This window comes from Misgurnus anguillicaudatus, unplaced genomic scaffold (assembly GCF_027580225.2).
Source record: "Misgurnus anguillicaudatus unplaced genomic scaffold, ASM2758022v2 HiC_scaffold_31, whole genome shotgun sequence".
Lineage (NCBI taxonomy): Eukaryota > Metazoa > Chordata > Actinopteri > Cypriniformes > Cobitidae > Misgurnus > Misgurnus anguillicaudatus.
Window position 1 is genome coordinate 2,022,273 of NW_027395281.1, and position 14,015 is coordinate 2,036,287.

Here is a 14,015-nt window from a genome sequence, read left to right on the forward strand (position 1 = left end):
CAATGTTGATATTTGAAATCACCTAAACAAACCCCAATAGAATCTGGACCTTCTTTTAAAAGACCCGCCCCACACATACGCAACCCGGCAAGGATGTCGGTTAGTACAGGGGTCCCCAACCTTTTTTTCACCACGGACCGGTTTCAGCTTAAAAAAAAATTCGCGGACCGGGGGGTTGGGGTCGCTGAGTTGCTGTTCAAACGTGCTGAAAATCCTCCTTCTCAAAATGTACATTTTAAAGGGAAGTAAAGATAACAACCATGCATTAGGAAAATTAATAATGCCTGCTCATTTAGTCTTATTAATTAATGGAACCTAAACGAACTTGGCTTGCTGTTCTCGAAGGCAGCTCGAATCTTGGTCGGGCTCGAGACCCAATTCCAAGTAACAGAAGAGAAGAAAAATGCAGTGAAGGAGGAGAGATGCCAGAAAAATTGCGGCTGGGCGCAGAGGCACGGAGACTCACGTTTACCATGATTAATGATGATTGACAAGTTTAGGTTCCTTTCAAACCTACGTTAAAAGTGAAACCGTTAAAATATTATTAGCCTAATAGTTTATTTTGATCATGGTGCTACGATCGATGGATAATTCTGAAGTTGTTTTAAAGAAGAATAAAATAATTACTTTTCAGTAATTTGCGCAGTCACACAGTTGAACGTCTCCGCATATGTACATCATTGCGACGTACATTTGCAAATGATTCATAAAGTCATACCTCCGCAATTCTTTGATCGATTGTGTTTTATAAGTACTGTATGCTCAAACTCTAATGACAGCAATGTGATCGCTGATGCGCTGGTAGAGAGAGAGAGAGGCGGAGAAAAAGAGAGAGAGAACGCGGCTCTGTACAAAAGTGGAAATGATTGATGTTATTTGAAGTCGGCTCTTAAAGTACAAAATACCCGATTAAGCTATTACGTGGCTATTATACAATTATTTTCGGGACGTTCTTGCGACCCGGTGGCAACTTGTCCACGACCCAGTACTGGGTCACGACCCGGTGGTTGGGGACCTCTGGGTTAGTAGACACGCTCCTTACTGCTGATTGGCTATAAGTGTGTTTTGGAAGTCGGCCCGTCTCCTTTTCCAAAGCGTTTTTCAAACATTGTGCACTCCGCCTTTAAATGTGATTTAATAGTAACTTTTCTCAGCTAATGTAAACATTTCATTTTTTGTAAAATCAACATGAACTTCTCTAATACATATTAACAGTGCGAAACTTAAAGAGACTCACGCAATGTACTGCTCGGTTTTGTTGAACTTCTTGGCCAGATATTTGGCAGAGGCTTTGCTGGGGATCTTGACGAATGAGAGCTCTTTACCGTAACGCGTCGTGTTACAGGGCGTCTCGCACACGCAATAATTGTTGTCTTTCTCCACCAGAAAATCTAAAATCAGAAAAATTATTGTACATCATAAAACATTTTTTGGGATGAAAGAATACTTTAAGGTAAAAACCTAGATGGATACATGAGAAGAGGAACAGCTGAGATGATGGGTCAGATAATAAAATGGTCAGAGTAGTGGGTGGCTGGTAATGATGGGTCATAAATCGAGCTGTCTCATCATGGCCTGAGGTTCAGTCATCTGTAATGAGGACAGCGGTTCAGATGGAGAGGAATGATGATGTTTTTTCTCACCTAAAGCTGGATCTGCACACTCTTTATACTGTTCTGGTGTGCAGTATGGAGCGTCTCCTATAAACAGAAAAACATCTCAGTGATCTTATCCCAAACCAGAAAGCATGCGTGATATTTTTGTATTTTTAAAATACCCCAAATACTCATTACTGTTTAGTTTAATTTTTAATGTCTAAGTTTAGTTGATACCCCCACCCTAAAAACTGTAATGCATTGTCTAATTACTGTAATGCATTATATTATTGTAAGCATTCATATATGATGGCATGGCAGTATTTTGATTGAATGCACTCATTTAATATGACATTGTGTCTGGACATGAGGACTTTCATTACATTATAACAGTAATGAGATTCTAATGAGAATCACTAATAAAGAGATTTAAGCAAACTCAGAAAATTCAAACTCATTACAGAAATGAAAAATGAGCTTCATTATCATGTGAATAATGCCACCAGGTCACAACTCTCAACGCTCGACTTATTCAGATTTTGAGAACTGTGACCAGCATGTGTTTTTGTGATTCACTCATCAGTAGATTGAACAGTAGTGAGCGAGCGAGCGAGCGAGTGAGAGAGAGGAACACAATGTTCTGTGTATGAGTGAGAGAGAACAGCCGATGTCTGTCTGGTAATTAAAACGGCGGTCTGATGATCACGCTGTTCTTATCACTGAACCTCCTCAAAAATTTGAGTCACTCTTTTAATTCATTACATTCATTCAACGCTGCAGATTTCTTCTATAAAGAGAGAGAGAGAGAGATCCAGCATGTATGTGTGTGTGTGTGTACCGGGCATGTGCACCATGCGACAGTTGCAGTTCTCCACCAGATAGCGAGTCTCACAGTCAATGCGGCAGGCAGTGATGCTGTATGAACTGAAGAAATCTGAGTCCATGGCTGATGATTTACAGTCGCCCCACGGCGGAGGAAGGAATGTCAACTACAGGACAGAAAAGAAAGATAACACTGATTTTAAATATTTCCTTGTGCATGAATTTATGTTTTTGCATATTTTTCAGGGCTCTGAACTAGAGATGCACTGGTTGACTGGCCAGAGACCATAATTGGTAGATTTTACCCATGATCAGCTGGACCAGTAACTGGCCGGTTGCGACCCTTTTGTTGCAAGTTGCGCAAGCAATAACGTCAATAATCCGTTTTATGTAAAGACCGCGACCCAAACTGCCTGTGTTTATATATTGATTTCTGCCACGTATGGGCAAATGACATGTTTATATTATTCCAAAACTTTACCCGTCCGTGTGCAGGACTCTGCTTAGGGGTGCGTTTCCCCAACAACGATAAAACTCACTGCTGAACCACTGTGGTACGATGCATAGTTGGTGAAACTAACTAGCTTGTTTCCTGAAGACACTTTGTCTAACTTTGTCGCACATCCGTCGTTTCAATCATGTTGGTTTAACAATATGTATAATGCTGTAAATAATGTACATTGCATCTAAAGACTGATTTTGTTGTCATGTTTTAGTTCTCTGTTGTCTAATTTTAAGATATTTAATTCATTCGCAAATTCGTTCTACGTCACTCTTCCCAGGGATTCCCCAGGGTCTTAAAGTCATAGCTCTGCACACAAGAGCAGTTTTTAAAAACTGTTTACAAACTAAAATACATTATTTTATTAAAGAAATGTGATTTTTGTGTGTAGCATAGGCTGTCGATTCTAGTTCTTTGAAAGAAAATCGGAATTGGCAAAAATCAGTATTGTCAGGAATCTGGAAAAATCGGTATTGTCAGGAATTGGAAAAAACAACGGTACTGTCAGGAATCTGCAAAAATCTGTATCGGCATGAATCGGCAAACATCAACAACAGTATTGTCAGGAATCGTCAAAAATCGGTATTGTCAGGAATATGAAAACAACAAAACATTAAAATGGTATTGTCAGGAATCTGCAAAATCTGTATTGTCATGAATCGTCAAAAATAATAAACAATAAACAAAACCCGGTATTGTCAGGAATGTGCAAAATTGGTATTTTCAGGAATGGGCAAAATCAGTATTGTCAGGAATCTGGGGAAAAAATACGGTGTTGTCATGAATCAACAAAAACATCCGATATTGTCAGGAATCTGAAAAAAATCGGTATTGTCAGGAATTGAAACACAACAACAACGGTACTGTCAGGAATCTGCCAAATCTATATCGTCATGAATCTGCAAACATCAACAATGGTATTGTCAGGAATCGTCAAAAATCGGTATTGTCAGGAATATAAAAACAACAAAAAAATAAAAATGGTATTGGCAGGAATCTGCTAAATCTGTATTGTCATGAATCGTCAAAAATAATAAATAAATAAATAAACAAAACCCGGTATTGTCAGGAATGTGCAAAACAACAACAAAACAGTATTGTCAGGAATTGGCAAAAATCGGTATTGTCAATAATCTGCAAAAATCTGTACCGTCATGAATCGTCAAAAATAAACATACAAACAAACAAAATTGGTATTGTCACGAATCTGCAAAAAAAAAAATAAAATAAAAAAAATCGGTATCGTCAATAATCTGCAAAACTCTGTATCGCCACGAATCGGCAAACATCAACAACGGTATTGTCAGGAATAACCAAAAACATCCAATATTGTCAGCAATCTGCAAAAATCGGTATTGTCAGGAATTAAAAAACAGTCTGCAAAAATCTGTATCGTCACGAATCGGCAAACAACAACAACAACGGTATTGTCAGGAATCGTCAAAAATCTGTATTGTCAGGAATCTGAAAACAACAACAAAAAATGGTATTGTCAGTAATCGGCAAAATCTGTATTGTCATGAATCGTCAAAAATAATAAATAAACAAAACCCGGTATTTTCAGGAATCTACAAAACAACAACAAAACGGTATTGTCAGGAATTGGCAAAAATCTGTATTGTCATGAATCGTCAACAACAACGAAAAAGGTATTGGCATGAATCATCAAAAATAAATAAATAAACGAACTAAAAAAGAAAAAGGTATTGTCAGGAATCAGAAAAATCTGTATTTCCATGAATCGACTGAAACAACAACAACAACAACAACAACAACATAATTGTCAGGAATCTGCTCTGTATTGTCATCAGAAATCAGAATCAGCCAAGAAAATTGCAATCGGTGCATCTCTACTTCAAACTAAAAAACTGACTACGTGATCACTGCTTCAATAAAACATTTAAGAGCCAAATCACTGTTTTAGTTGCCAAATAACAGATTTGTTGGATCCTGATGAGTAGCAGAGTCGCCCACATTCACAGTCTGCATTTGATTTTTTTTTACATTTGCATTAGCCTACATGAACTAACAATGAGAAATATAGCTTCTTAGCATTAAGTAATCTTTGTTCATTTGTTCATTGGGATAGTTCACCAAAACAAATGACAATTCAGTTAATTTGATCCTTAGCATTATTTCTTTGTTTTTTAGGCTATTAAATTATACTTAAAAGACAAGAGTAGGGAGGCAGAAGGGGAGTTTGTAACCATGGCCGCTGAATTATTTACGATATTATCATGCGCATTATCGTGATATCGGACATTACGGTTTGTTCAACACCCCTGTTATTCACAATATTGATATATTGTGACAGCCCAATTTTAATATTTCTTTTGCTTTGCCTTAAAATGTAATCTATGCAGGCAGCGTACTAAAGCTATAATCCTTCAAGAGACCACACTACCAATATCACACGCACCAGACACAGATGATAAGACACATTAATGCCTTACATAAATGTCAGCAGCCTGAATGTATGACACAATACCACCCATAAACATCAATAACCCTTAAAGAAATGCAGCAGGTTCAGAGTCAGTTCACCCAAAAAATGAGCCTGTCATAATAGCAAACCCACTGTGAGTATGAAATATGACCATTGAGCTGCTAAATCTCTGGAGGGCTTTATTAACTGTTACAGTGAATCATCATATACTGCCAGTGCCACTGTACTGAATCTTCACTAAATCATCTGCCTTTGTGTCTCGATGAAGAAAGAAAGTCATATGAGTTTCAATCGTCATCCCAGCGTTTAAAAAAAGTTTAATAGGCGTCCAAACACAGCCCAGATGTCTAGGCTAATATAAGGTTTATTAACATGAATAAAAAATCAGATATTATTGCAGGAACATTTGTAAGTTTTGAAGTATGCAGTAAACCAGCAATCTAGCATACTGTGGAGCTCACTCCAAAGTGTTTTAGATGTCTCCTTAATGAAACCACCTGATTTAACTCATTAGCTTGTTAGGAAGACATTCTGGAAGGAGGCTGATGAGTTGGTTCAAGTGTTGTAAATAAAGTGACATCTAAAACTTTCTGGAAGGGGATCCTCAAGGACCAGGTTGAAGAACACTGCCTTATAGGACTAGAGTTTAGTCCAGAACTTGGTGGATCCGTACCCTTTGTTCCTGACAGGAGACAAACGTCTGGAAACCTGGAGCCACTCCGAATCCCAGCTGATCGATAAAGGGCGGCTCGTCCTGCGTGTGAATCTGGACTTTAATCCCGGCCTCGAACGATGTCTCATCTGCAAGAGAGAAAACCACTACTTATTGACATCAGGTCAGGTGGAGCATGTTCAGTTATTTAACATGTAAGTGTAATAAACTAATTAATCCCAAGAGCTGACAAAGTAAATAGATATTCTGCTTTTTAGACACGGCTCAGGTCAAGTCTATGAGATCTTTCCACCTGACAAACTGAAATGGTGCATTTAAAATGCACCCAATGGAAACACTAGAAGTGTTTATTTAGGCAATTCAAACAAGGAATACTGCAATGGAAAGTTTTTGCATTTACAGGTCACCTGACATTAGTGATGGGGACGAGACCGCCTATGCCGAGTCCGAGTCAAGACCGAGTCTTGGAGGGGTTGAGTCCAAGTCAAGACCGAGTCTTTGAGGAACAAATAATGCCCATCAACATTGCATTTTATTATTATTTTTATGTGTTGTGTGGTTTTTTATATGAACATTTAAAATGTGTTGGTCTCGAGGACTCGGTCTGAAATTATGAGTCCTTCTCCTCCCACTGTGGTCCGAGACAGAGTCACAACTGAAGCCGTTTCTCAATATGCGTTCTTGTCTGTACTTGCGTTCTTGTGGACTTGTGAAACGTCATCAGTCGCGGCCCAAGTTTTGTTCCAATTCAAAGTTCGCATCAAGCCCAAGTTCACATAAAATCCCCGGATGTGTTCTTGATCCGCCCATTTTATCGAGGATGCATCGGAGGAGACTTGTGTGGACTTATGACAGCAAAGTTTCCCAGAATGCATTTCGCGTCAGGAATCTGAACTTGCAAGTTCGAACTACGAAGGACACAAGTCCAAGTTTGGCGTACTTGGTATTGAGAAACGGCTTGAGACTTTAAAGGAAAAAGTCAGAGACGAGTCTGAGAAAGCAGAAATCGGTCTCAAGACCGGACTCGAGTACTACATCACTAACTGACATGCGTAAAAGTCACATGATCAATCTTTAAATTTGGCGCGATATGTTTGATTGGAGGACAAGACAAAAGGTGTGGTCAAGGTGTGTTCCCAAGAACCGTCTAGCACATGACATAAAAATACCGAAATATAAGAGTCGACTGCTCTGTATGCGTTCTAATGGTAGTCACTTTTGTGGTATTTTCATGTTATCAATATGATGGTCTGCACGGTGCAAGTTACGCTTTAGTCCCATAACATCGGATAAGGGGAATGGCACATTTTGCAATAGTTTTTGTTGACATTTAGAAAATAATGCTAAAGTTTTGCGAATTTTTTTTCCAATGAAAATGCAGCTACAGTGCACCTACTCAAGTTTCCATTACCCTTCAAATTGACATTGCGAATTGAAAATACGGCCAATGGAAACACGTCAATTCCGCGAAAAACAGTTTTATGCTCGCATGAGGTGGTTTATCAGGCAAATAAACTCCTGTTTGAAGAGAGTAAAATCTGGAGTTACAAAAATGTATGATATGTGGAAAATAATGTCAGGGTTCCCACACCTTAGTTACCTTCAAATTCAAAGACCTTTCAAAGACTTTCCAGGTCCAATACCCTCAAATCCAAGGACTATATGGGGACACATTTCAAGTGAGAGCAAGGTTACATTGTGTTACCTTTTAAGATACATTGTTACAGTTCCCTTTGAGGGAACTTGCGCTGCCTCACTGCGGTGACACTTTGGGGACGCCTCCAGGGGTAAGTGCGTCTGAATGTGTATATCAAATTCAACCAATGATGAGGCTTAACGACAAATACAGGGTGACGCGGAAGTCAGGAAGTATATCGCTATTTAAAATATTGCCAAAGACGGCGTTACAGGTACGCAGGAAGTATGGCAAGGGAGACGCAGCGTCTCGTTCCCTTCTCAGGAAACAACAGTTACATACGTAACCCGAGACGTTTTCATGTGTCAAACACAACTATGCAAAAAAGCATTTTGGTATGAATCAACATTCACATACAGAAGATATAAGCATTTAAAGTTAACAGTTTAGCACGTGTGCTTAAGAAGTCTAGAATTTTTATGATATTATCCTACACTACACAGGGAATAATATGGATTTTTTTCAGAAATCTTCTTGCATAAAATAGATTCAAGCACTTTTAATGACCTGTATCTATGTATGTATATTTTCAAAAACTTCCCAAGGCATTAGATTTTTTCCTGTTGATTCACAAACTTTCAAGGATTTCAAGAAACCGTGGGAACCCTGCAATGTGTTTTTTACCACAACCTAGTTTCGAGCTATCTCAAATAAATAGGTAATATTTGATATTTCAGCACACATCCACCTTACACAGAGAAGCAGGTGTAATCCTAAAGCTATATTGACTTTCCCTCTCGCTCGCTCTCTCTTTCTCGCTCTCTCTCTTTGGACACCTGAGCAAACACGTCCGAGTGCATTAACACAGATTTCAGCCTGTGTTTGACACCATCTCGGCATCGGTTTAACACTTTAAATCACAGCATATTACTGTCCTGAGACGCTGCCAAACTCTGGCCTCCATCCACCGCCTGCTGTACTCACCACAGAGATCTTTCTGAAGGCCCATAATTGACCACACCAGATGTCAAACATTACTATCAACAGATATGCGGTTTCTGAGCAAATCGCTTTAACTTCTCATTAAACATCTGCTTCGTAATAATTAAACACAAACACGGCGGCACACGAGAGGATGAGCTCACAAATACAGCTGCTGTATGAGTTTAGCATCATCCAGTACTGAGAAAGACCGAGGTCACTGTTTTACAGCAACATTCATCATCGTAGCCGTTATAGTCTGAAGAATAAACTGGTCAACTTGATAAACTGCAGTATTACCTGCTTTAAATTGAACGGCAAGAACGCCAGGAGTAAAATCACACGGAGATCGACTCATCGCCGGTTACAGCTCAATAACTAACTTGTCATATGAATTAAAACAGCTGTTCAATATGAAATTACACATAATAAACTTTAATGCCATGTGAGACATACTCATGATCTTTAATTTCCCTCAACACATCTTCCTGTAGAAACAAAACTATTCATTTTATATTTTCATTAATTTTCCAATTAGTTTACGGTTAATTTATCAATTGGCCATAACATGATGAAATTTATTATTGGTGTGTCCTTTGATATCAGAAGTAAAAACAAGGTGAATTTATTGTTATTATTGGACGACATTGGATTCCTGCAATGACAATATAATTGAGTCTGATGTAATACAGCTTTCACAGAGATCGTATACATGCGACTGTACGACTACAGCGTCTGTGAAGATAGAGAGCATCTTCAGGAAGACACATCGCTCTAAAAACAATCTCTTTAAATGTCGACCGGTGACATGTGCAGGTGTACGGGGTCTCTTGTTCAATTACAGCTACGCTGCGGTCTAGACGTACAACATGGCATGTAATGCGGTCTGCAGCTGTAATGCGCCTGTCTACAGGTCAGCCGTGTTTCTGTCTGCATCTCAAACCTAAATGATCTTTAATGGAAAGGTCAGGATGATTTCGCCTCGCAGGCAACATCTTGACCTTCATACAAGCATACGGGTCGCACGTGACTGCTGATGTTGTTTACTGCGCTCGTGTTTGTTTGCTTTATAAGATCAGTATGATCAATTATTGTGATGAATGTTGAATTTATCGGTTATAATGTTGTAAAGTTGTAAGCGCATTAAGTCAAATTTATCTAAGCATTCATAGAATGCACTGCGACAAACTAAGAAAATAAAGCATTGATTTAATGTACAAATTTCATACAGAAAAAACTTCCTATCTGTATTACATTCAGTACTGAAAACTAAACACAGTAAATAAAGAATTCATAGGAATTCTAGCCAAGTCAGACAAAATTACGTAATTTTTTTATTCTTTTTTGTGATACTGTCACGAATTTCCACGTTTTTTTCGTGATCGTATCACAAATTTCTGTTTATGTGTCATTGTCACGTATTGGTTACTCAACTGTTTTGTCCTAATTTCTTACCATTTTCTCTTCAGTTTAGGGTTAGATTTACATAAAATGACATCCTTACCCAAACCCAACTCTAACCCTAACGCCAGGCGACAATGGTTTAAAATTTAGAAAATAAAAATAAAAAAATCTGAAAAAATAGTATAAACCAATACTTAAAGAGTAACTTAACCCTTAACCAACTTTTTTTAGTTAATGATCTGTAAGAATGATGCTTTATTAGTGCTGTTCATTGATTTTAGTAAGTTTTTTGACATTTGGATATAAAGTGTTTTAATACTACAATATATGGTGTAAAAACGTCTGAGTGCTGCCCTCTTCAGGTTGAACGGTGGCTACTGCAGTTGAATTTTCCTATTGGATGTTGGGTCCAAAAAATGACTCGTGACGCAAGCAGTTTCAAGCTTACCACGCCCTTGTTACGATCTCATCACACACTTGGTACGAGCTTAGGTCGTCCCCTCTATCGCTGTTGGGATCTGCCCACTTTTCTTGCATTTTTCAAATATTGCCAGTGGGTGGAGTCAGGCTCTGACCAGGGGTTTAGTTACGCTTTAAAGTCACATCCTAATGCAAACACCAAAGCTAACCCCAAAACCGAAGCAAACAATTGTTTTTAAAAATAGGAAAAAGCTGTTGCGTAACCAATTCGTGACAATGACACAAACACGGGAAAAAACAAACAAAAATTTTTGGCTATTTTGTATGAATTCGTAAATACAAAAATGTACGGTTATAAAAAAACAATAATGATACCCCAAACCACCGCTAAACTGAATGTCACAGGGACAAAAGCAAATTGTGCAAAATCGTACGATTATTAAAAGAAACAATAATGATACTCCAACCCCTAACCCCGTCGCTAAACTTAGTGTTACAGGGATAAAAGCAAATCGTACAAAAAAGTGTGAAAATACGTATGTATAGCCATTAGATTGTGTTGGTATTAATAAAGATCATAATTTGAAGAGTTTTGTTAGAAAACGAGATAAATAAATTTTTTTAAATTTTTGTGAAAACATGTTTATTATTATGTTATCATGTTATTATTTTGTTTTATGGTGCTACTTAGCTGTATTTTTTAAGTTATGAAGGTTTAAATCAAAACAAACCAACTGCAGTTGAATTGATATTAATTGGAATGCACAACCAAAAAACAAGATTTCTGAACAATTAAAAAAACGGATTTATCTCGTTTTGCAACGAAACTCTTCATTTATTCATTATAATGTTGTAAAGCTGTAAATTTGCGAAATTAGCCACATCGTATAGCCTTGAGATTGTGTTGATATTACTAGAGATGCAGATCCTCTAAACATCCAGAGATGTCCTACTGGTTTAATTTTAGCTTCTTACTAAACATCTGCTTAATGATAATTAAACAAACACAACAACATGAGAGAATATGATACAGTTATTAACACTGAGCTTACAGCTTATACACAGCTATATAAATGCAAACTGTAACACAAAAACAGTCACTTAGGAGATCTTTATATCAGATTATCAGATAGATAATAGTGTTATAAGGTATCTTACATCGTAAGACAGATAGCAAGACTATGCTTTAAAACAGAGAGATTACTTTTTAAGCAGTATTTGTCTCGATTTGCATTTAATCTGTCCCTGCAGTGAGCTTGCAACATGATGAATGTTAATAGCTTATCCTCAGCCGTTGCAGTTTAACCTGTTGAATAATATTAAACACTAAAAGCCAATTTAGCAACCAGAGATCAATGTTAAACTAAACTCATAAGCAGATTATGTTCGAGTCGTGCAGGTTTATGTTAATGTGCACAGAAGGACGGGTGGACGAGAATCATTATATCAGATTACTCTTGAGAATCATCCCTGTAGGAGATATAAACCACAGATGTAATATGTGATGATCTCAGCTGGTAATTCAACAGCTCAGTTTCATTTTACAAGAGTAAATGGAGCTTACAGCACGTGTGTGTGTGTGTGTGTGTGTGTGTGCAGAGAAAACGGTTTTACTCAATGGTTGCTTTTCATCACTAATGAGAACTAACAGGACCAACTAAATCTAATTTAACCATCAGCTTTGTCTTAGAGGTTTTTTAACTCCTTTAGAAGAAATAACGCATAATTTGCTGGTTTAGTTGTTTATGGTGCTTAACTTGCTACATTAATACACAACGCAATTGAAAAATTACTTTCTCACTCCTACACTATGTCATACAGTTAAAGTATAGACGGTTCAGAATTACTTTTAGTAATGTGAATAAGATAAATTCTGAACCGTGCAGTCTGCACTCTTAAAATAAAGGCGCTTTATGATGTCATAGAAGAACTATTTTGGGCTGAATGGTTCTATAAAGAACCTTTAACATCTGAAGAACCTTTCTGTTCCAACAAATGTTTTTTCTAAGAAACTTTGACTGAATTGTTCTTTGAGGAACCAAAAATTGTCAATCTATGACATCACTGTGAAGAACCACTGTGAAGAACCAAAATTGTTCTTCTATGACATCACTGTGAAGACCCTTTGACTGAATGGTTCTTTGAGAAACCTAAAATGGTTCTTCTATGACATCAGTGTGAAGACCCTTTGACTGAATGGTCTTTAATTGAAGCACTTTTGACTGAATGGTTCTTTGAGGAAGAAAAAATGGTCAATCTATGAGATCACTTTAAAGAAATTTTGATTTGAGGAACCAAAACTGATTCTTCTATGACATCACTGTAAAGAAACTTTGACTTAATGGTTATCTGAGGTAGCAAAAGGGTTCTTCTATGACTTCACTTTGAAGAAACTTTCACTGAATGGTTCTTTGAGAAACCAAAAATGGTTCTTCTATGAAATCACTGTGAATAACAAAATGATGACAACACTGTGAAGAACCTTTCACTGGATGGTTCTTTAAGGAACCAAAAATGGTTCTTCTATGACATCACTGTAAAGAACCTTTGACAGAATGGTTATCTGAGGTAGCAAAAGGGTTCTTCTATGACATCACTTTAAATAAACTTTGATCAAATGGTTCTTTGAGAAACCAAAAATGGTTCTTCTGTAACATCACTCTGAAGAACCTTTGACTAAATGGTTCTTTAAAGGCGGAGTGCACAATGTTTGAAAGCCAATGTTGATATTTGAAATCACCTAAACAAACACGCCCCTACCCCAATAGAATCTGGACCTTCTTTTAAAAGACCCGCCCCACACATACGCAACCCGGCAAGGATGTCGGTTAGTAGACACGCTCCTTACTGCTGATTGGCTATAAGTGTGTTTTGGTAGTCGGCCCGTCTCCTTTTCCAAAGCGTTTTTCAAACATTGTGCACTCCGCCTTTAAAGAACCTAAAATGTTTTTTTATGACTTCACTTTGCAGAAACTTTGACTGAATGGTTCCTTGAGGAACCAAACATTGTTATTCTATGACATCACTGTGAAGAGCCTTTGATTGAATGGTTCTTTAAAGCAGTGGTTCTCAAACTGGGGGCCGCGAGATGGTGCCAGGGGGGCCCCAGTTTTATGACATTTTATAAAATACATTCATTTAACATGAATTATGTGTAATTAAATCTAAAAAAAGGCTACTAGCCAACAGCACTACTTTGTATAACTTAATATGTTTTGTTTAATTCAAATGTTAAATATTAGAACAGTTTTTTGTCCTAAATTTTCTTTGGGGGGGCCCAAAGAAGTGCGCCGTACACAAGGGGGGCCGCATGCAGAAAAAGTTTGAGAACCACTGCTTTAAAGAACCTAAAATGGTTTTCTATGACATTTCTGTGAATAACAAAATGATGATAACACTGTGAAGAACCTTTGACTGGATGCTTCTTTAAGGAACCAAAAATAGTTCTTCTATGACATCACTGTGAAGAACCTTTGACTGAATGGTTATTTGAGGTAGCAAAAGGGTTCTTCTATGACATCACTGTGAAAAACCTT

General features: G+C 37.6%; 1 protein-coding gene across 7 annotated transcripts in view; it reads right to left on the reverse strand.

Moving 5' to 3' along the window:
* LOC141348951 (acid-sensing ion channel 1-like) overlaps positions 1-14,015 on the reverse strand; it is a 206,190-nt gene that overhangs the window by 10,619 nt on the left and 181,556 nt on the right. For all 7 annotated transcript variants that reach the window (XM_073865243.1, XM_073865240.1, XM_073865239.1 and 4 more), the window contains 4 exons: positions 6,039-6,166; positions 2,434-2,584; positions 1,644-1,700; positions 1,238-1,391 (listed from right to left, as the gene is read on the reverse strand). In XM_073865243.1, coding sequence (XP_073721344.1) covers positions 1,238-1,391; positions 1,644-1,700; positions 2,434-2,584; positions 6,039-6,166 — 490 coding nt within the window. The remainder of the gene's footprint in view (positions 1-1,237; positions 1,392-1,643; positions 1,701-2,433; positions 2,585-6,038; positions 6,167-14,015) is intronic.